The following is a 22398-nucleotide window of genomic DNA, read 5'->3' on the forward strand; positions in this document are numbered from 1 at the left end:
CTCCATGCTTTACGGTGGGCACAACACATGCGAAGATCATCTGTCCACCTACTCTCACAAAGGCAGAGCGGTTAGAGCCAAAAATCCAAAATTTGGACTCATCATACCAAAAGACAGATTTCCACCTGTCTAATGTCCATTGCTCGTGTTTCTTGGCCCAAGCAAGCCTGTTCTTATTATTGGTGTCCTTTAGTAGTGGTTTCTTTGCAGCAATTCAACCATTCCTCTGAACAGTTGATGTTGCGATGTGTCTGTTACTTGAACTCTAGGAATCATTTATTTGGGCTGCAATTTCTGAGTCTGGTAATTCTAATGAACGTATCCTCTACAGCAGAGGTGACTCAGGTCTTCCTTTCATAGCGCATGATGGTTTTTGCGACTGCACTTGAAGAAACTTTCAAAGTTCTTGAAATTCTCCGGATTGACGAACCTTCATGTCTTAAAGTAATGATGAACTGTCGTTTCTCTGTGCTTATTTTAGCTGTTCTTGCCATAACATGGACTTGGTCTTTTACCAAATTGGGCTATCTTTTGTATACCACCCCTACCATGTCACAACACAACTGATTAGCTGAAATGCATTAAGGAAAGAAATTCCACAAATGTACTTTTAACAAGGCACACCTGTTAATTGAAATGGATTCCAGGTGACTACCTCATGTAGTTGGTTGAGAGAATACCAAGAGTGTGCAAAGTTGTCATCAATAAACTCAAATATAAACTATATTTTGAGTTGTTTAACACGTGTGTTATTTAATAGTTTTGATGTATTCACTACATTTCTACAATGTAGAAAATAGTAAAAAATTAAGAAAAACCCTTGAATCAGTAGGTGTCCAAACACTTGACTGGTTCTGTATATAAAATGTAATATTGGGATGAAAATTTTAAATGTAATACATTTCAACTCTATATCTGACATGCTACAGGCGTCTTCTTTTTTTAAAGCCCATAACCATGTGTGTGAGGTGTATACTTTAGTTTCAAAGTAAATTTGTTTAAGATTACCAAGAAAAAATTGTGTGGGGGAAGGGTTAGCTAACATGTTAAAAAGTTGCAAAGTAGCTAGAAAGTATTAAATATTTGCAAAGTTACTAATTACCTAATATGCTAAGGTGGTCCGTAATGAGATTCACGCACGCAACCTTTGGGTAGCTAGACGTTCGTGTTATACGCCCAGCCACTGCTGGTTTTGCCTTAAGTAACCGTCTGACTTATGTAACCACACCAAACATAACATATCATACTAATTTAAGTGTCCCGGATTTAAATTTACTATGTTACTTCTAGTCTATGAGACCAGAGTGAAGTTTTCGGTCATACTAAGTGTGATGCCAATGTAAAGGGCGTCACACTGCTTGATTAGTGAGCAACACCTCCTCCTGATTCAGCTCATGACGAGGCTCGAACCCAAGACCTCTGTCTTGCTAGCACACGTGACCGCCCTCCTGAAACGTGTTACGAGTCGGCGCCACGCAAAAAGCTTGCTATTCGCTGGTGTAAGTGGGGACACTTCAGCCTGAGAAGTAAGTTTCACACATCCACATGTGCTACATCAATACCTACTCTCTCTAATATTCATTAGACATTCTCATTGAACCTTTATTTAACTAGGCAAGTCAGTTAAGAACAAATTCTTATTTACAATGATAGCCTACCCCGGCCAAACCCTCCCCTAACCCGGCCAAACCCTACCCTACCCCGGCCAAACCCACCCCTACCCCGGCCAAACCCTACCCTACCCCGGCCAAACCCTCCCCTAACCCGGACGACGCTGGGCCAATTGTGCGCCACCCTAATAAGGTACCCATGTGACCTCAAAACAACCCAACTGCAGTTACAATCATAGTACATGTATTGTTGGCTGCTATCAAACAGGACACATACCTTGACTATGTCGTTGATGAGTGAATAGCGGAACATCCAGTCCAGATTGATGCTCTCATTCTCCAAAATGTCCTGGAAGTAGAAGTACAATTTTCAGCTGACATCGCTAATCCTGACATCGCTCTAATTCATCTGACATCTCCCTGTTTCACATAACGTATCCATCATTTGAATGAATAATAAATGAATGAATAATAAAATTAGCAAGACCACACCGAATGGTCATTTCAATATTCTAGTTGGTCCAAGTGATTATACTTGGCAAAACATGCAAACACAATTGAAATGCTATTAAACGGAATGATTGTGAGATCTTACCTGAAGACTACCTCTGGGACAATATTCAGTCACGATGCAGTTGTTGGGAGGGTCAATGCAGGCACCGATGAATCTGGTTAAATGATTGAACTGCACATCTCTCATCTGTAAACAAACAAATTGACATTCAAATCTCTCTCTCTCTCTCTCATATGGCAATAGATATGGTTTTTCCTTTCTAGAAAAGCAACCCCAAAAAAAGCACCTCATCAGAATAGTCCATTTACAGCGTGCAGGTTTTGGTACAGTGTCTTTTCTACACGTTGAGTATAGCATTCCCTCATTGGCCATCCAGTTGACACGTGCATGTGAATAACTTGGGCCGGGAGGTTATGAATGAGGCAGTGTTGTGGGAACTTACAGCATGTGAAAAAATGCAGAGGTGTTGAAAGGAGGTACTGGCTCTAATATGAGTGCATAGCAGTCAAACGTGTAAAAGGCACTACATGGAAAATTATCATTAATTCCATGTCCTCTTTTTACAACCTGGGATCTCATCCAAAAATGAATCATGTCAAATAAAAGCATACAAAACAAAATCCTATAAATGATGTTCGGGCTTGTCACATAGGAAAGCGTTGCATGCTCTGTATTTAAAAGTTCCATATGATGTGTATGTATAAACAACAGAGTGAAATTGAATCCAGTCCACACATCCTCTCTGTTTCAATACATCCATGCCCTGGCAGGGAGGATATACATAATATCTCAGAGCAGTGTGAAACTTCCAAAAACAGTGAGAATAACCTGTACAGTGTGTTTTGGTTTGGGGCCGATTCACTAACAGAGGTGAGTGACAGCTGCTGAAACACCAAAACCAGGGAGTCAGTTGCTCCTGTTTCACAGCTCAGGAGAAGTTAGCATACCCTTTGGCCTATATAATTTCCCCTGCGGAACACTAGCAAAGGGAGGATAGGAGAGAAGAGGGGGAGGATAGCCTCAAAGACAAACGGTTAAGTTTCCATTGGCAGGCCCCACTCTCCCTCATCTGGTCGGCTCTTTCATGAGCGGGGAACTGACAGCCGATCAGGTCCCTGGGGCGTCTGATGAGCAGCCAGCTCAGACTGGTGTCTCTCCTGAGTGCGCCGCCCACCCGCCATCGCTGAGTAGAGGCATCCAGGGCCTTCCCATCTACTGGGCCACAGTTCAGAGCGAGAGAGCGAGGGGGTGGGGTCTAGGCTGCCCAGAGCCTTGTCCATGGCACAGATGATAACTCAATTAATACAGACCCAGAGATCCGATAATAGCACTGACTAACGTCTGGCCTTTCATTAGCCTCAAACTAATATGTTTCAGCAATGTTTTGTCTTTCCCACATCGTGTTTCAAGTCGGATGTATTCTTCCCCCCCCCACACATTTCTCTGTCACTGTCTCATAAATGGAGACAATTTTCTTCATCCACAGCTGTTGCAGCTGATGTTGGAGGACGTTTGAGGATCTGAGTCTTTAACAGCAGCAGCACAGGTTCAGTAATAAGACATCTTCTGTAGCGGCGTGAAAGAGGCCCTCCTTCGAACAACTTGGTAATGATTCAGCACACACCCCCCAATGCCCACACTGGTTTTACCACCTCAGTGGGAGAGCCTCATTCTAATACTGCTGCTGCAGAGGGGTCATAAACAGAGGCATGCTCACCTAAAACAACATGAGGCAGTGCCCCGGTAAAGGGACATTCAACTCTAGTCCAGGAGGGTCAGACTGTTTACTAGTTTGGACCCAAGTCCTTTCATCGGTGACTGGTTCAAACATGGGGAAATCAGGTGAGTGGTCTCTATAGCAGCCAATAACACTAAATCATCAATGACGTATAAGAGGGAAAAGACCACTCGCTGGACTAATCTTAACAAACGCTTCAGGAATGTATACCCCTCTGCAGTGAGGCAGTAAGGAGATAAACAACCCACCAGACTTTATGACAATAACTTTAAGTAATAACAGCAGACATACACAGTTAAACATTGGGTACTGGTCTGGACTTACATGTTTGAGCTCGAACAGCACTTGTCTGGTCAGCTCGATCCTCTTCTTGTTCACATGTTTGATGGCCACCAGGTTTCCCTGTGTCAAAGAGATAAAGAGATGGAGATTAAAAACCTTCTACTGCAGGTTGAGCGACAGACTGCTGTGTAGTGTACTGGGACTATAGAGATATGTTCTTTAGTAGGGTTTCCCAAACTCAGTCCTGGGTCACCCCCCTGGGTGCACGTTTTCGTTTTTGCCCTAGCACTACACAGCTCATTCAAAGAATCAACTCATCATCAAGCTTTGATTATTTGAATCAGCTGTGTAGTGGGCAAAAACAAAATGGCACCCCTGTGAGGCCCCAGGACCGAGTTTGGGAAACCCTGGCCTATAGTATTATTTTTCTATGACAATTCAATAGGAGAGACCTAAATGTGACCATCTATGGGATCTGTGTGACGGACAGGCATCCATTCATTGGGAAGAATGAAAAGGACAAATATAATGCTAATGGGAACATATCTATGCATATTTTTCACAGAATTCTTGAAAGGTAAAGGGGAAAACACACGGGACAATAGGTGGACTATAGTGTAGATATAATAGTGTATGGTATATATGCCAGCTATATTTAACATCTGTTCTATGCTACTGAGATGGAGAGTTATATCTGTCACTTTGATATGTAAAGATAAGTCAATCTACAGAGAAAGTACCATCAAATCCAAGGTGTGAATTCTAACTAGAAAAAGTGAGAAAAATACACAAACTTTGGATACTTGATCATAGGGATATAATCCTATATGGTTGAATAGAAGAACAAACTAAATTGTTACATGTAGCCAACAGCCACGTATCAACATTCAAGGCCTGACATTGATATTATATTCCTCCACCCTCTCAATAGACTCGTTAAACAGAGACATTAACAACAACAACAAGTTGCTAGCGGTGTCCAGACTGCGAGGTGGGATGTGAACCACACTCTGTGTCTCACCAGCCATCTGAGCTGAGCTCTGCGGAGCTCGCCCACTCTCTTATCCATCTCCTCTGTGAGCATGCACATGTGTGGGTGTGAAGGAGTGAGCAGGAGTTGAAAATATCAGAACTCAGAAAGCCTTACCTTAAAATAGCCTGTTTTAGCAAATAGCTGATATTTTCCATGGGCAGTAATCAAGGAGCCGTAGCTGGAGCCTCTCTGGAAGGAGTAACAAGTATCCTTTCTCAGATAAGATACAGTCAGAGAAATGTTCAGGTACACTACAATTAGGTTCAGTTTGGTTATTATAAAATGTACAAATATACAATGCAACGATACAATGTTCACTGATACAATTGAGTTCTTTTCAGAGCTTTAACATTTTATTCATATCTCAAAACATTTTTAAAAAAGGCTCAGTGTATATTTGCCAGGTAAATGAAGAATTGGCATGTTTTCATATGCCAAACAGAATTCTGGGGAGATGTACGTGTAGGAACGAGCGTGCACAGGGTGAATGAAAAGGGAGTGAGGGAATATATTAAGTGTCAGCATGCACCACATATTAGTAAATAATGCAAATATTGGCAACGCATGGCATACTGGAAAATACATTTGTTTTGTAAATCAACATGTTTTCCACAGTTTTATCCCAGGAATTGGACTGAAAACTTGTAATGAAGAAAGTGTGTGCATGAATTCCTGTACATGTGTACTGTAAGTGTGTAATTATTGGCACCCTTGATAAAGATGAGCAAAAAAAAGACTATAAAATAATACAAATACTGAGCTATATTGTATGCAAAAAATATATACATTGTTATTTTATACTAATACAATTGCTCAGAGAAACAGATTTTGTTTAACAAATAATACAAATATTATTAAAAAAATTAGTAGCACCCCTGTTTGCAATACTCTCACTCTCCCCTTGTGAGGATAATGACACTGAGCCCTTTTCAAACAAATTGTATGTTATTGGAGAACACATTGGGAGGGATATTAGACCATTCCTCCACACAGAATCTCAGAATCTTCAGATCCTTGATATTATTTGGTCTACTCTGCTCTTATGAACTGCCCTCTTCAATTCAAACTACAGGGCTTTAATGTTGTTCATGTCCGGAGACTGAGTGTTGATTTTATGGCCAATTAACCATTTCTTTGTGGATTAATGATTGGTGCTTGCGGTTGCTGTCTTGCTAGAAGATCCACTTGCAGCCAAGTGTCAGCCTCCTGGCATAGGCAACCAGGTTTTGTCTAAAATGTCCTGGTACTTGGTAAAGTTCATGATACAAGGGCCCCAGGACCAGTGGAAGAAAAAACATAAAAAAGACCCACAACCACATTTTTCTGCATATGCTTCTGTTTTTCAACGCCAAACCCACCACTGGCGTGTGTGGCCAAAGAGCTCTATTTTCATGTCACATGACCAAAGCACCGGTTCCAATCCAATGTGCCAATGTAGTTGATCAAACTCCAGGTGGTGCTATGGTCAGATAACATGAAAATAGAACAGAGGTGCCAATCATTTTGTCGACAAGCTATTACTTTGTTAAACAAAATCTCTTTCTCGAAGCAAGTGTTGTAATATAAAAAACAACAATATATGAATTGTATGTATGTATGGGCCAGACTTGGGGATATTTTAACAATCATTTAATATGAGTCTGCCATTGCAAACCCAGCAACCTTCAATAAACCACTGGGAAGACTTTCAAGAATGTATAAACTAACAAATGATTTGGACCGTCTTTCACTCCTTCTCTGTCTTTCTGTGTTTCTCTCTCGGTGTAAAACATGTTCTGTATGTAGACACTGACATGTTCACACATGTTAATGCCATGTTTGCTATTTTGTTTGCTACTAAACAATAATGACATCAATAATAGTACCCAGAGGCAGATATCTATCCTCTGTGATACTTTAGGTCTATAGAGAGGATGAGCCTTTCATTTCACAGACTAAAATGGAATTCTAATCTGCCAGAGAAACAAGAACGTCTTAATTTCTGACGCACTGCAGTGCCAGGACTACTGATAAATTGAAATTCAATATTAAGATCAAATTGTGAGGAAATCTTTTAGGCAACCAGCATGTCATAATATGAGATATCTCTGAATGACTAATATACAACATACTACAGACCATTCATTGGTTTGAACTCTTGAGTCTTGACAGGATATTTCAGAGACAAACGTACCTGTGAGAGTGTCAGACGGCTGCCTGCTTTTTTGGGGTATTTGTTGGGGCTCTCAAACTGCAGGTCCTCCCACTTTATCCTCCACAGCATTCCAGCCAACTCCTTCTCCAGCTTCAGCTTCCTTCAACAGGAACAGCAGGAGGACACATTAATAAAGGGGTTTACAACAAAGGCACAGGACTGAACGCTCACATGTGGATGCAGTATGCATGGAATGGTTGTTATCAGATTGGCGAAACAGAAATGACAGAATCATCAGCCGTGACAGAATCATTACTGATGAGCAATGTATTTGTGATTTTTCAACAGATTTGAAACTTGCCATTTCAAATGAGATATTCATCTTTATGTCAGTGATATTTTCTCAGGTGCTATCTGTTAAATGCAATTGTTGAATGATTTGGGTTCAGTAGTCTAACACTGTCAGAGGGTATAGTTTGAATTGTAAACAGCTCTACTAAAAAAATGATCAAATATAAGTTGTGGTATAGTGAATAATCAGTCTGTAATAATGTAATGCTACAATGCTTCCTCCGTGATGTTGATCGAACGGCAAGTTACTGTAACTGCAAGTTAACAGGCCAACAGAAAATACTGGGTGACCAAAAATAGCCCACTTAAATATTTATTGACATTTTAATTTTCAGGTCACTGATTTCAGGACGTTTTTTCTGGTGTTATTTTTAAAACACCAGTATAACTGGCAGTCACTCCGAGACTTGGAAAAAAATATCCAAGTGAATCAACACATCTGGTGCAGATCTCTCAGGACCTGGTGTTTCTCAGCATTCACCGATTTGCTGCAAAAAGTCCATGTTTTTAAAATTAAACTCTTTTCCTCAAGCATAGCTCAAATGTTGAGAAAGTGAGCATTTTGCGGGGGAAATCCTTATTAGTTTGACACATTGAAAAGAGCAGAGCCCACACATTCCAGGCCAATCTAAAAGGTGTAAAACACTTCCAGATGGTGGCAGTGGATTATTGCAGCGTTTGCATATTGGTGGATTTTATGCTTCTACTGAGCCACCCGAGTTGGCCCCAAAAGAGACTATTATTTGTTTCTTTTAGAGCACATTTTCAAGTCAAACAGTCCAAAAACCTTTTGCTGGGTCCTAACATTGAAAACCTCCATGGCCCTGCATTCCAGACAGTTTAGAGTATTAAAAAAAGGCACTGGGCTTTCAAGTTAAATTCTGTTTTTAATAGGGTTTAAATTCAGAAACTTCAAAAACAGACATAAGTTGAACCAAAAAATAAGAACTACAAGATAAGTTGGTGTCTGATCAGCTACAATTAGTAAAAACAAAAACCAGATACACAAATCAACAAACAATCAATTTTGTAACGTTATTTGTTCCATGCCGGTGGGTATATAAGCTCTCTGGACTGTGCCCGTATGGAAGAATGGAAATTTCACATCATTGCAGGGGAGCAGCGCAACCTTTCAGGGCAGGAAACACCATTAAACCAATTATCTCTTCCCAAAAAGTATTTTTCTATTTAAAGGCCTTCGTTTGCAGGCCTCTGGCAGCCGCAGCACCAGAGTGTGGGGCTCCACACTAGCTCTATTGTTTCATAAATCCCATATGTGAATACCTTTGCTGGACCAACTCTCCATTAAACTACATAGCCTAGTAGGTTCTGCTCAACTTCCCCCTCACACTGCACACACATTTAAACCCTAGTCAGACGTCATTAGAAAGCTAAGCTGACCCTCCTTTGAATGGTGCCCGATACACATGGAAGAAAATCACACAATAAATGGTGACGTCCGTGAGAAAATATGTGTTCACATTTGGTATAAGAGAACCCCATATATGACCAAACCATGGAGTTTCATTTAAAGCTAATGCCCCACAAATATGTCTATATGCACTTGTTTCTGTTTCACTTTTCAGTCTCTAAGGCATACATTTTTTTGACCCCTTTTTCTCCCCAATTTCGTGGTCTCCAATTGTTAGTAGTTACTATCTTGTCTCATCGCTACAACTCCCATACAGGCTCGGGAGAGATGAAGGTCGAAAGCCATTCATCCTCCGAAACACAACCCAACCAAGCCGCACTGCTCCTTAACACAGAGCGCATCCAACCCGGAAGCTAGCCGCACCAATGTGTCGGAGGAAACACTGTGCACCTGGCGACCTGGATAGCGTGCACTGCGCCCGGCCCGCCACAGGAGTCGCTGGTGCGCGATGAGACAAGGATATCCCTACCGGCCAAACCCTCTCTAACCCGGACGAGACTAGGCCAATTGTGCGTCGCCCCACAGACCTCCCGGTCGTGGCCGGCTGCGACAGAGCCTGGGCGCGAACCCAGAGTCTCTGGTGGCACAGACCCCTAGACCACTGCGCCACCCGGGAGGCCCAGGCATACATTTTGATGAAACTGTGATAGGTAAAGATAAAGATTTGGTCATTAACATCCTGACAAATAGAGAGGCAAATTAATGTTTTAATATTTAAAACATAATTAATATGAATTATCAAGGTTCCACCTGTGACGGACAATATTAACATCAATATTTGGGGTGACAGTTAGATGCTTTTATTTACAGCTCAAAACTCCAACTGCATGAAGAGCAAGCGCAAACATTCACATGTTTCTCTAGATAGACAGGGTTCAGAGTACCAATTATTTTCCCAGCAGATGCATAAGCACACGGGTGGGTTTTTTTGCCACCGCAATTAAAAAGCCAATTATGCAAAACTATAACTTATTTCTGAAAACTCACTACAACTCTAGATCAGTTCACAAACATGTTGTAGCAAAGTTCAATACAATGCGAGTGGGGATCAACCAAAGATCTCAGTCTACATTCAGTGTAAAGAATAATAACAAAGTAACGTGTTAATGATTATTATGCGAGTGTAACGATGCAGGCGTTCAACTACAGTGCCTTCAGAAAGTATACATACCCCTGGACTTATTACACGTTTTGCTGTGTTTCAGGCCAAATTCAAAATGGATTAAATCAAATGTTTTTCCTCACCCATCTACACACAACACCACATAATGACAAGGTGAAAATGTGTTTTTAGAATTTTTTGCTAATTTATTTCAAATGAAATACAAAAAATATCTCACAGAACAATATCTCACATACTTCCATATGTGTTATCCATAGTTTTGATGTCTTCGTTACTTTTCTACAATGTAGAAAATAGTAAAAATAAAGAAAACCCTTGAATGAGTATGTATGTACAGTTGAAGTCGGAAGTTTACATACACTTAGGTTGGAGTCATTAAAACTCGTTTTTCAACCTCTCCACAAATTTCTTGTTAATTAACAAATTATAGTTTTGACAAGTCAGTTAGTGCATCTACTTTGTGCATGACACAAGTAATTATTCCACAATTGTTTACAGACAGATTATTTCACTTATAATTCACTGTATCACAATTCCTGTGGGTCAGAAGTTTACATACACTAAGTTTACTGTGCCTTTAAACTGCTTGGAAAATTCCAGAACATTATGTCATGGCTTTAGAAGCTTCTGATAGGCTAATTGATATAATTTGAGTCAATTGGAGGTGTACCTGTGGATGTATTTCAAGGCCTACCTCCAAACTCACTGCCTCTTTGCTTGACATCATGGGAAAATCAAAAGAAATCAGCCAAGTCCTCAGAAAAAAATTGTAGACCTCCACAAGTTTGGTTCATCCATTGGAGAAATTTCCAAACGCCTGAAGGTACCATGTTCATCTGTACAAATAATAGTACGCAAGTATAAACACCATGGGACCATGCAGCCGCCATACCGCTCAGGAAGAGGACACCTTCTGTCTCCTAGAGATGAATGTACTTTGGTGCGAAAAGTGCAAATCAATCCAGCAACAGCAGAACAACAGCAATGGACCTTGTGAAGATGCTGGAGGAAACAGGTACATAAGTATCTATATCCACAGTAAAACGAGTCCTATATCGACATAACCTAAAAGGCCGCTCAGCAAGGAAGAAGCCACTGCTCCAAAACCGCCATAAAAAAGCCAGACTACGGTTTGCAACTGCATATGGGGACAAAGATCATACTTTTGAAGAAATGTCCTCTGGTCTGATGAAACAAAAATAGAACCGTTTGGCCATAAGGACCATCGTTACGTTTGGAGGGAAAAGGGGGAGGCTTGCAAGCTGAAGAACACATCCCAACCATGAAGCACGGGGGTGGCAGCATCATGTTGTGGGGGTGCTTTGCTGCAGGAGGGACTGGTGCACTTCACAAAATAGAGGGCATCATGAGGATGGAAAATGATGTGGATATATTGAAGCAACATCTAAAAGACATACAGTCAGGAAGTTAAAGCTTGGTCGCAAATGGGTCTTCCAAATGGACAATGACCCCAAGCATACTTCCAAAGTTGTGGCAAAATGGCTTAAGGACAACAAAGTCAAAGTAATGGAGTGGCCATCACAAAGCCCTGACCTCAATCCTATAGAAAATTGGTGGGCAGGACTGAAAAAGTGTATGCGAGCAAGAGGCCTACAAACCTGACTCAGTTTCACCAGCTCTGTCAGGAGGAATGGGCCAAAATTCACCCAACTTACTGTTTAAAGCTTGTGGAAGATTACCGAAAATGTTTGACCCAAGTTAAACAATGTAAAGGCAATGCTACCAAATACTAATTGTGTGTATGTAAACTTCTGACCCACTGGGAATGTGATGAAAGAAATAAAACCTGAAATAAATAATTCTCTCTACTCTTATTCTGACATTTCACATTCTTAAAATAAAGTGGTGATCCTAACTGAACTAAGACAGGAAATTGTTTACGAGGATTAAATGTCAAGAACTGTGAAAAACTGAGTTTAAATGTATTTGGCTAAGGTGTACGTAAACTTCCGAATTCAACTGTACATAAGTATTCCCACCCCTGAGTCAATACTTTGTAGAAGCACCTTTGGCAGCAATTACAGCTGTGAGTCTTTCTGGGAAGTCTCTAAGAGCTTACCACACCTGGATTGCCCATTTTTCTTTTCAACATTCAACTGTTTGTTGATCCTTGCAAAAACAACCTTTTTCGGTATTGTTTTTGATTTTCAAGCAGATTTAAGTCAAAACTGTAACTTTAGGTTATTGTCCTGCTGAAAGTTAAATTAATCTCCCAGTGTCTGGTGGAAAGCAGACTGAACCAGGGTTTCCTCTAGGATTTTGCCTGTGCTTAGCAACATTCAGTTTATTTTTTATCCTGAAAAACTACCCAGTCCATACCCATAGCATGATGCAGCCACCACTATGCTTGAAAATATGTTGAGTGCTACTCAATGTGTTGTATTGGATTTGCCTCAAACATAACACTGTCACATTTTTCACAGTATTACTTTAGTACCTTGAGCAGGATGCATGTTTTGGAATATTTTTTATTCTGTACATACAGGCTTCCTTCATTTCACTCTGTCAATTAGGTTTGTATTGTGGAGTAACTACAATGTTGTTGATCCATCCTCAGTTTTCTCCTATCACAGCCAAATTCTTATTTGCAAATGGTGACGCTGCGCCGCCCTATGGTACTCCCAATCACGGCCGGATGTGATACAGCCTGGATGATTAAACTTTGTAACTGTTTTAAATTCACCATTGGCCTCATGGTGAAATCCCTGAGCGGTCTCCTTTCTCTCCGGCAACTGAGTTAGGAAGGACGCCTGTATCTTTGTAGTGACTGGGTGTATTGACACACCATCCAAAGTGTAATTAATAACTTCACAATGCTCAAAGATATAGTCAATGTCCGATTTTTATACCTTCTTTGCGAGGCATTGGAAAACCTCCCTGCTCTTTGTGGTACAATCTGTGTATGAAATTCACTGCTCAACTGAGGGACCTTACAGATAATTGTATGTGTGGGGTACAGAGATGAGGTAGTCATTCAAAAATCATGTTAAAAACTATTACTGCACACAGCGTCCATGCAACTTATTGTGAGTTGTTAAACACATTTTTACTCCTGAACTTATTTAGGCCATAACTAAAGGGTTGAATACTTATTGACTCAAGACATTTCAGCTTTTAATTTTTTTACAACAAAAAATATATAATTTTAAAAACACAATTCCACTTTGACATGATGGGGTATTTTGGCCAGTGGCAAAACAATTCTCAATGGAATCCATTTTAAATTTAGGCTGTAACAACAAAATGTGGAAAAAGTGTGAATACTTTCTGAAGGCACTGTATTTAGGCCAGGTAGTGTAATGGAGTTTGCCTTGGCAACTGACATACTTCTGCACCATCAGCTGCTGAGTGGTTGCTCCTGGCAACAGTCATGTCAATTCCATGCTGGCACCTTTTGTGTTCCTTATAAATAAATATCTCACTCTCTATCGCTCCCTCTCTCCGTCTACCCCTCCCTCCAAGATGAAAGATGTTTATTTCAACTACTCCGTCTTCAGAGCACAAGCCTGCGTGAACAAAACAACTCACCTATAAATGAGGAAGCTGGAGATTCCAAAAATGATGAGGGCTAAGCCAGACCCAACAGCTACAATCCCCAGCACTGGAAGGTGAGCTGAAAATACAGCGAACCAAATTATGCTTTAAAAAACCACAATACATTCCTGAAATAAATATATTCTGTATTTTCACTTTCAGGCACAATAACCACCAGGAACATTTCAACAATCCTGAAATTCCTAAAAAATAACTAATTGTACTACCACACTAGCCTAAATTAAACTCAAACTTGTGGCTTCTTGAAGATATATTCAACACACCACTTGTTACATCGTATTTTCAAATGTGCCTTTTTCAACCATTCTTCTTTAAGTGACCATCTGTGGGGCGTCATTCCAGTTCCCCATCAGTCCAACTCGTGCTAATTGAGTCAGAAGGTCATTCCTAAACAAGGCAGGATCCTATTGGTCCCTTAACCTTGTTCACCAGGCATAATGTATAGCAACTAGATTCAGCCGTGGGCCGATTTTCTCTTGAGCGTATGGCCTGGGAGCAGGAACATAATTACTAATCATTTGTAGACTGCAAATTAACCGAAAGAAGCCCAAACAGATAAAATATTTGACTAAAACATAATAATTTCAAACTTTATACACAGTATGTGATCATATACAAATGTACATAATATATATATATATATATATATATATAAATAAAATGCATGGGAATACTTTGGAACAGATTTCCAAAATGACTTGGAGCTGACTTGCTGGTGTTTTTAGTGTTGTATATAAAAAATAAATTTTTTATTTATTTTTATTCCACTTTTATTTAACCAGGTAGTCTAGTTGGAGAACAAGTTCTCATTTACAACTGCGACCTGGCCAAGATGAAGCAAAGCAGTGTGACACAAACAACAACACATGGAATAAACAAGCATACAGTCAATAAAACAATAGAAAAAAAGAAAGTCTATATATAGCGTGTGCAAATGGCGAGGTAAGGAGGTATAAGGCAATAAATAGGCCATAGTAGCGAAGTAATTACAATTTAGCAAATGAACACTGGAGTGATAGATGATGATGTGCAAGTAGAAATAAGTAGAGGGGGGCAAATAAAATCATGCCAGTTGGGGAACCATGCTGTATATCATCATGCCGGTCTTCCTTCTGTGCCACTGGCAACAGACAGCCAGACTCGTACATCAGATCATTATTTGTGGATGGACTCCACTTGTTGGAGAGATTGGGAGGCTGATGAGAAGCAACACTCATTCGTTATCTATAGATACCATATCACTTCATTGCGGCGGCCTACCTAATTATTCTTTATTATCTAATACATGTACATTTATTCAAAGGAAGTGTTTCTCCTTACACAGTGTTCAAATGTTTCATCTATACATGCCTTCCATGAAAAACCATGTTGCGCATGAAATACAGTTGAAGTCGGAAGTTTACATACACCTCAGCCAAATACATTTAAAATCAGTTTTTCACAATTCCTGACATTTAGTCCTAGTAAAAAGTTCCTGTCTTAGGTCAGTTAGGATCACCACTTTATTTTAAGAATGTGAAATGTCAGAATAATAGCAGAGAGAATTATTTCTTTCAGCTTTTATTTCTTTCATCACATTCCCAGTGGGTCAGAAGTTTACATACACACAATTAGTATTTGGTAGCATTGCCTTTAAATTGGTTAAATTTGGTCAAACTTTTCGGGTAGCCTTCCACAAGCTTCCCACAATAAGTTGGGTGAATTTTGGCCCATTCCTCCTGACAGAGCTGGTGTAACTGAGTCAGGTTTGTAGGCCTCTTTGCTCGCACACGCTTTTTCAGTTGTGCCCACAAATATTCAAAAGGATTGAGGTCAGGGCTTTGTGATGGCCACTCCAATACCTTGACTTTGTTGTCCTTAAGCCATTTTGCCACAACTTTGGAAGTATGCTTGGGGTCATTGTCCATTTGCGACCAAGCTTTAACCTCCTGACCGATGTCTTGAGATGTTGCTTCAATATATCCACATAATTTTCCATCCTCATGATGCCCTCTATTTTGTGAAGTGCACCAGTCCCTCCTGCAGCAAAGCTCCCCCACAACATGATGCTGCCACCCGTGTTTCACGGTTGGGATGGCGTTCTTCGTGGTGTAAGCCTCCCCCTTTTCCCTCCAAAGATAACGATGGTCATTATGGCCAAACAGTTCAATTTTTGTTTCATCAGACCAGAGGACATTTCTCCATAAAGTACGATCTTTGTCCCCATGTGCAATTGCAAACCGAAGTCTGGCTTTTTTATGGCGGTTTTGAAGCAGTGGCTTCTTCCTCGCTGAGCGGCCTTTCATGTTATGTCGATATATGACTCGTCTTACTGTGGATATAGATACAGTGCTGTGAAAACGTATTTTCCCCCTTCCTGGTTTCTTATTTTTTGGAACATTTGTCCCACTTAAATGTTTCAGATCAAACAAATTTTTATATTACACAAATATAACCCAAGTAAACACAAAATGCAGTTTAAGTGATAATTTTATTTATTAAGGGAAAAAAACTATCTGAACCTTCATGGCCCTATGTGACAAAGTAATTGCCCCCCCTTGTTAAATTATGAATTTACTGTGGTTAAATCACATTTTTTGGAAAGCTGAGTTCAATTTCACTATCACACCCAGGCCTGATTACTGCCAGACCTGTTGAATCAAGAAATCACTTAAATAGAACCTGTCTAACAAAGTGAAGTAATCCAAATAAATTCAGGAACAGATGAGAAACAAAGTAATTGACATCTATCTGTCTGGAAAGGGTTACAAAGCCATTTTTAAAGCTTTGGGACTCCAGCGAACCACGGTGAGAGCCATTATCCACAAATGGAGAAAATTTGGAACAGTGGTGAACCTTCCCGGGAGTGGCCGGCCTACCAAAATTACCCCAAGAGCGCAGCGACGACTCATCCAAGAGGTCACAAAAGAACCCACAACAACATCTAAAGAACTACAGGCCTCACTTGCCTCAGTTAAGGTCAGTGTTCATGACTCAACCATAAGAAAGAGACTGGGCAAAAATGGCATCCATGGCAGAGTTCCAAGGCAAAAACCACTGCTGACCAAAAGGAACATAAAGGCTCGTCTCACTTTTGTCAAAAAACATCTTGATGATCCCCAAAACTTTTGGGGAAATATTCTGTGGACTGACGGGACAGTTTTTGGAAGGTGTGCGTCCGTTACATCTGGTGTAAAAGTAACACAGCATTTCAGAAAAAGAACATCATACCAACAGTCAAATATGGTGGTGATGGTCTGGGGCGGCTTTGCTGCTTCAGGACCTGGATGAATTGCTGTGACTGATGGAACCATGAATTCTGCTCACTACCAAAAAATCCTGAAGGAGAATGTCCGGCCATCATTTCGTGACCTCAAGCTGAAGCGCACTTGGGTTCTGCAGCAGGGCAATGATCCAAAACACACCAGCAAGTCCACCTCTGAATGGTAAAAAAGAAAAAAAAAATGAAGGTTTTGGAGTGGCCTAGTCAAAGTCCGGACTTGAATCCTATTGAGATGCTGTGGCGTGACCTTAAAAAAGGCGGTTCATGCTCGAAAACCCTCCAACGTGGCTGAATTAAAACAATTCTGCAAAGAAGAGTGGGCCAAAATTCCTCCACAGCGATGTGAAAGCCTCATTGCCAGTTAACGCAAACGCTTGATTGCAGTTGTTGCTGCTGAGGGTGGCACAACCAGTTATTAGGTTTAGGGGGCAATTACTTTTTCACATAAGGCCATGAAGGTTTGGATAGCTTTTCTCCCTTAATAAATAAAATCATCACTTAACCAAAGTAAACACAAATTGCAGTTATCTTTGTGTAATATTTACATTTCTTTGATGAATTGAAACATTTAAGTGTGAGAAATGTAAAAAACAACAACAAAAAACAAATACCTTTTCACAGAACTGTACTTTTGTACCGGTTTCCTCCAACATCTTCACAGGGTCCTTTGCTGCTGTTCTGGGATTGATTTGCACTTTTCGCACCAAAGTACATTCATCTCTAGGAGACAGAATGCGTCTCCTTCCTGAGCGGTATGACGGCTGCGTGGTCCCATGGTGTTTATACTTGCATACTATTGTTTGTACAGATGAACGTGGTACCTTCAGGCGTTTGGAAATTGCTCCCAAGGATGAACCAGATTTTCTTTTCTGAGGTCTTGGCTGATTTCTTTTGATTTTCCCATGATGTCAAGCAAAGAGGCACTGAGTTTGAAGGTAGGCCTTGAAATACATTCACAGGTACACCTCCAATTGACTCAAATAAAGTAAATTACCCTATCAGAAGCTTCTAAAGCCATGACATCATTTTCTGGAATTTTCCAAGCTGTTTAAAGGCACAGTCAACTTAGTGTATGTAAACTTCTGACCCACTGGAATTGTGATACAGTGAATTATAGGTTAAATAATCTGTTTGTAAACAATTGTTGGAAAAATGACTTGTGTCATGCACAAAGTAGATGTCCTAACCGACTTGCCAAAACTATAGTTTGTCAACAAGAAATTTGTGGAGTGGTTGAAAAACGAGTTTTAATGACTCCAACCTAAGTGTATGTAAACCTCCGACTTCAACTGTAGCATCAACAAAGACGGTACAACACTACAAATAATTATTCAAACTGCTGTAATACTATATAAGCACCTGACTTAACCATTAAATCACTTGTACAGGAGCCAGCCTACTTGACCTACCATCAATGCAGATAGGCTCATCAGAAGAGAAGACGCACGGTGGGTTATCCAGAGGTGGGCTCCCTTTGGGCCAATGAATCCTCTCCGTTGAGGACCAGATGATCTCTTTGTTAGTTCCATTGTAATGGGCCACAAGCTGCAAAACACCAAGAAAAAGTTGTTGCTTTGTTTACAAACTCGATTCCCAAATGATACATTCAGAGGGATGAATAAGAGGCATGTTACATAATCAAAAGGAGCCCTTTTTCTCACACTTCCAATAAATATCACACCGCAGAGTATTATGAAAATGAGAGCCTGTTTAAATTTCACAGTAGCATTAAAGCTGCATATTAAAATAGCTGCTACTCTCCTTGAATACCTTTAAAACATGAAAGCCCATCAGTGAAGAACGCAAAAGTTTGGCCTGAATGTTTTGGGGGGCATGCCCATAATAAATAACCATATGACTAAAATGTTAAACATTAAAATATGCTCATGTATAAAGCAAGACAGGGTATCGTTGACTTATACTGGTCCTTCTCAGACAAATTGGTAGTTTTGAAAAGGTTGTCTGAGAAACGGTGTTCTTTCATCTCAGGCGGCGGGAGCTTTATTGTTTGATGATATGGCATTTGCCAGCCCTGTTAATAGCTTCCCTTGTTACAGAAGGGCATTGTGAAACATGACTCCAGTGTCTCTAACCAGCTGCTGGAGAATGTCAATATAGCCTGCCTCCCTTGTGGAGGGCCAGACAGGCATGTTGGGCTGGGTCCTCCCTGCTACTCAGTCTGTGAAGGAGAAGGGCAGCCCCACTGAGAGGGCCACAAGAACTATGCAGGTTGTAAAAGTTTGTTGAGGAGCAGGGGGGCCATTCAACTCAACCAGTCGTCAATGGCTTCAATAGCTGCTGGTTTCAATAGAACCGTGTCTTTCTAATCAGTGATTTATTCACATCAAGGAGTTTTAGTTAGGTTAGTGGACTCTGATCAATTACCCAATTTATCAGTAAGAGTAATGACCCCAGAATATCTCCCAAACAGTAATAGCCTTTAGTCTTTGTATGATGTTGAACATTTGCTTTTAAATACATTGATGGCAAAGCATTGGGTTTTCAGCTCCCCAATTCAGTATGCGGAGAGTAGTTGAGGGAAATTCTTGTTACAGTAATTACAGAAAACTAACATCTGGAACGGATTAGATCAGTCCCCCGAAAGTACTGCTCTCACTCACTGTTGTTATTTATTGTCACCGAGTTTACTATTGAGATCCATTTTAAAATCATAAAGTGCACAAATTGATATTTTGACAACAGATATTTTTGTAGTTTAGAAATATACATTTCTATTGAAATGTTGGCTACAGCAATTGACAATAAATAAACAAGAGGCTTTAAAAGAATAGCTCTGCATCCATCTCCACTGTGGGATATTGTAAAAGCAGGAATTTGAGAATGAACACTGTTATTGAATGTTCCCATAGGAAAACACATTGATAATGCCAAGTGTTTACTTGGGGAACTCAAGGATTCTCTTGTAAGTCACACTCAAAACGAACCTGAAAGTACCTTCGTCATAGTGAACGTATGGCCACTCATCAGAACATATTTGCATAAAGTATAAATAATGGTGCACTGTCTACCACTATGGTAAATTAGCAACAAATTGTGTAATGTTGATAAACGATTGGTCCTTTTTGGAATAGTAATAACTGTCATGACTGTAAAGTTAACTTGCCTGAAAAAAAAAGCCTGATAACAAAATAGCAAGTTGTGTCTTTTTGTGAGTGGCTTCTAAAATAGCAAAGATTTAGATGTCTTCCCTAATTAAATAAAGGTCAAATAAATAGATCTACCTGCAGAAGTAACACTTACCCCATACTCTCCAGATTCCTGGTTTGTCATTGCCCAGAGGTTGAAATCAGTGTTCCTAGCATTGTTTTTGTCTGTGGTCACAAGTCCTGTAACCCCTTAAAACACAAACAATCTTCACATTTAGACTTTTCATATCAGTCATAATGCAAAAATAGGTTTCCTACCCAACTGACACAAAAAGGATGATTGCAAAGTCAACTAAAAGCAGCACCATTATCAACTCATAATATTCACCCCAAAATCGCAGGTTTTGCATCCTCTGTGTGATGTTGATTCCATCGCTCTGTGAGCCCCCCTCCGCCAGCGTCTCCTCCAAGGCCTTAGCATACATCACAAAGCCATCATAGAAGCAGCCAGCAATGAAATCCATCTGAAAGGAATGGAGGTCTGTACATTAGCCAGCAAGAGAGTAGTCTTCATAATCTTCATTCACAAATGCAGCTTTTGTTTACTATTTGCATGGAATTATATTTTGACCCTTATGTGCATGGCTCTACTCCCTTTCTATCTCGATTTAAATATCTGGTTGAGCCCAGTTAGATGCCAAAACGCCATTAATCTTCACAAAGAAGGAGTCAAGTGTTTAATGAATCAAAGAAATCCATTAATTACTATGTATAAATGATCTCTTTTATAGCAGTGGCTGAGATGTGGCAGGATTTCACACAACTTACCAGAGAGGGTTCTATGTTCACATCAAAGTCCTTCTGGGCTCTAATGTGGAGCTCATCTTGGAACTCTTTATACTCTGGATTATCAGGCTCCCTGTATGTTATTACCAACACAGACTGGAAGAAAGAGAGAGACAACATTGAGAAAGTGGAACATTACTAGGGAATTACACCCAGAGCATCATAAACATGTACCAACTATGACAGATTTATAATCATGGCATGGAGAAGGATTTCCTACTGGGTGGAAATGTAAATTATTACAATTGTAATTCGAAATGCTTTGAAGTAGGATTAAAAATGAGCAGATGTATCCTGTTTTATAATCAGTCTAATGAACAGTCCCTTGTGAGTAAACGGCAACAACATTTATGGTGAAGAATGCACAATTAGCTGTGTCCAAATGCACTTAAACGCATGGACATGTCTTGAAGACTAGGGTGAAAACGTTAAAAACCAAACAAACAGCTGTGGTAACTATATATATTGCTTATGTTATATTTCATTTTCTATTTGCACGACTTGTTACAAATTGCTATTAGACCACAGTCGTGACGTTGTTTGATTAATTCTGTTTGGATGGAGGCATATTGATGGATGGAAAAGCACCGCTTCGGCCTAAGATTTAATATATGGTCATCATTTGAGTTGACTTGGACTTTGCCTTGTTATTAATGATATAAGCTAAATCTGGCTGAATGGTCAGATTCAGTAATGATATACAATCGACAAGTAACTTCCAAACGCAATCAACGTTCTATGAGTTGCATATTGCCATAAATCCTTTTACTGCTTGTAGTCAAATGAAGATGTTGTATAATCAGTAAAACAGGGCCAAAATCGTATGTTACAAGGTAGAAATATATCACGAGCAGAGGCATCCATTTGAAGTAAGTATTAGGTCTCAACAAACTGCTTTAGGAATAGCTTATCTATCTCCATCTAAGTGCCTTCATATTGTGTCTGTTATATCTAGCCTTTCTATTGTAACACTTCAGAAAAATATACTTGCAATAACCTGACAACAGCACACACTATTTCAGTCAAGTTAATAAGCTTAATTTGTCTTTATCAATCCAAAGCCATTTGTAGCGCCTTTCATTAAGTTCTAGAGGTCTACGCCAGAATGTCTAATACTAAGAGACTACAGTAACTGCAGCGAAATCAGTGACATTTAACGACCAAATTGGAAGAGAAGCATCTGTACCCCCCCCCACTTACTTATTTCTCAATACATCAACATGCAGGACTAAGTGGCTTTTAGCTGAAAACACATGCTCTCCTTTATTAACTCCATCCAATCATTAGTCCTCCGAGCAGAGACAGATTCTTGCCTGCCGAGTCAGAACCGTTATGAAGTTCGTTATCATGTTGATCAGAGAAACGCGCTCATTTGACATAACTGTGATTA

General features: G+C 40.1%; 1 protein-coding gene across 1 annotated transcript in view; it reads right to left on the minus strand.

Moving 5' to 3' along the window:
* Window positions 1-22398, minus strand: part of LOC112230963 (atrial natriuretic peptide receptor 2) — a 45630-nt gene that overhangs the window by 16018 nt on the left and 7214 nt on the right. The window contains exons 3-12 of the mRNA XM_024397401.2: window positions 20991-21104; window positions 20551-20686; window positions 20317-20411; window positions 18465-18600; window positions 13767-13851; window positions 7351-7471; window positions 5292-5366; window positions 4187-4264; window positions 2206-2310; window positions 1888-1959 (exon numbers count right to left, since the gene is read on the minus strand). Coding sequence (XP_024253169.1) covers window positions 1888-1959; window positions 2206-2310; window positions 4187-4264; window positions 5292-5366; window positions 7351-7471; window positions 13767-13851; window positions 18465-18600; window positions 20317-20411; window positions 20551-20686; window positions 20991-21104 — 1017 coding nt within the window. The remainder of the gene's footprint in view (window positions 1-1887; window positions 1960-2205; window positions 2311-4186; window positions 4265-5291; window positions 5367-7350; window positions 7472-13766; window positions 13852-18464; window positions 18601-20316; window positions 20412-20550; window positions 20687-20990; window positions 21105-22398) is intronic.

Source organism: Oncorhynchus tshawytscha, linkage group LG33, assembly GCF_018296145.1.
Source record: "Oncorhynchus tshawytscha isolate Ot180627B linkage group LG33, Otsh_v2.0, whole genome shotgun sequence".
NCBI lineage: Eukaryota > Metazoa > Chordata > Actinopteri > Salmoniformes > Salmonidae > Oncorhynchus > Oncorhynchus tshawytscha.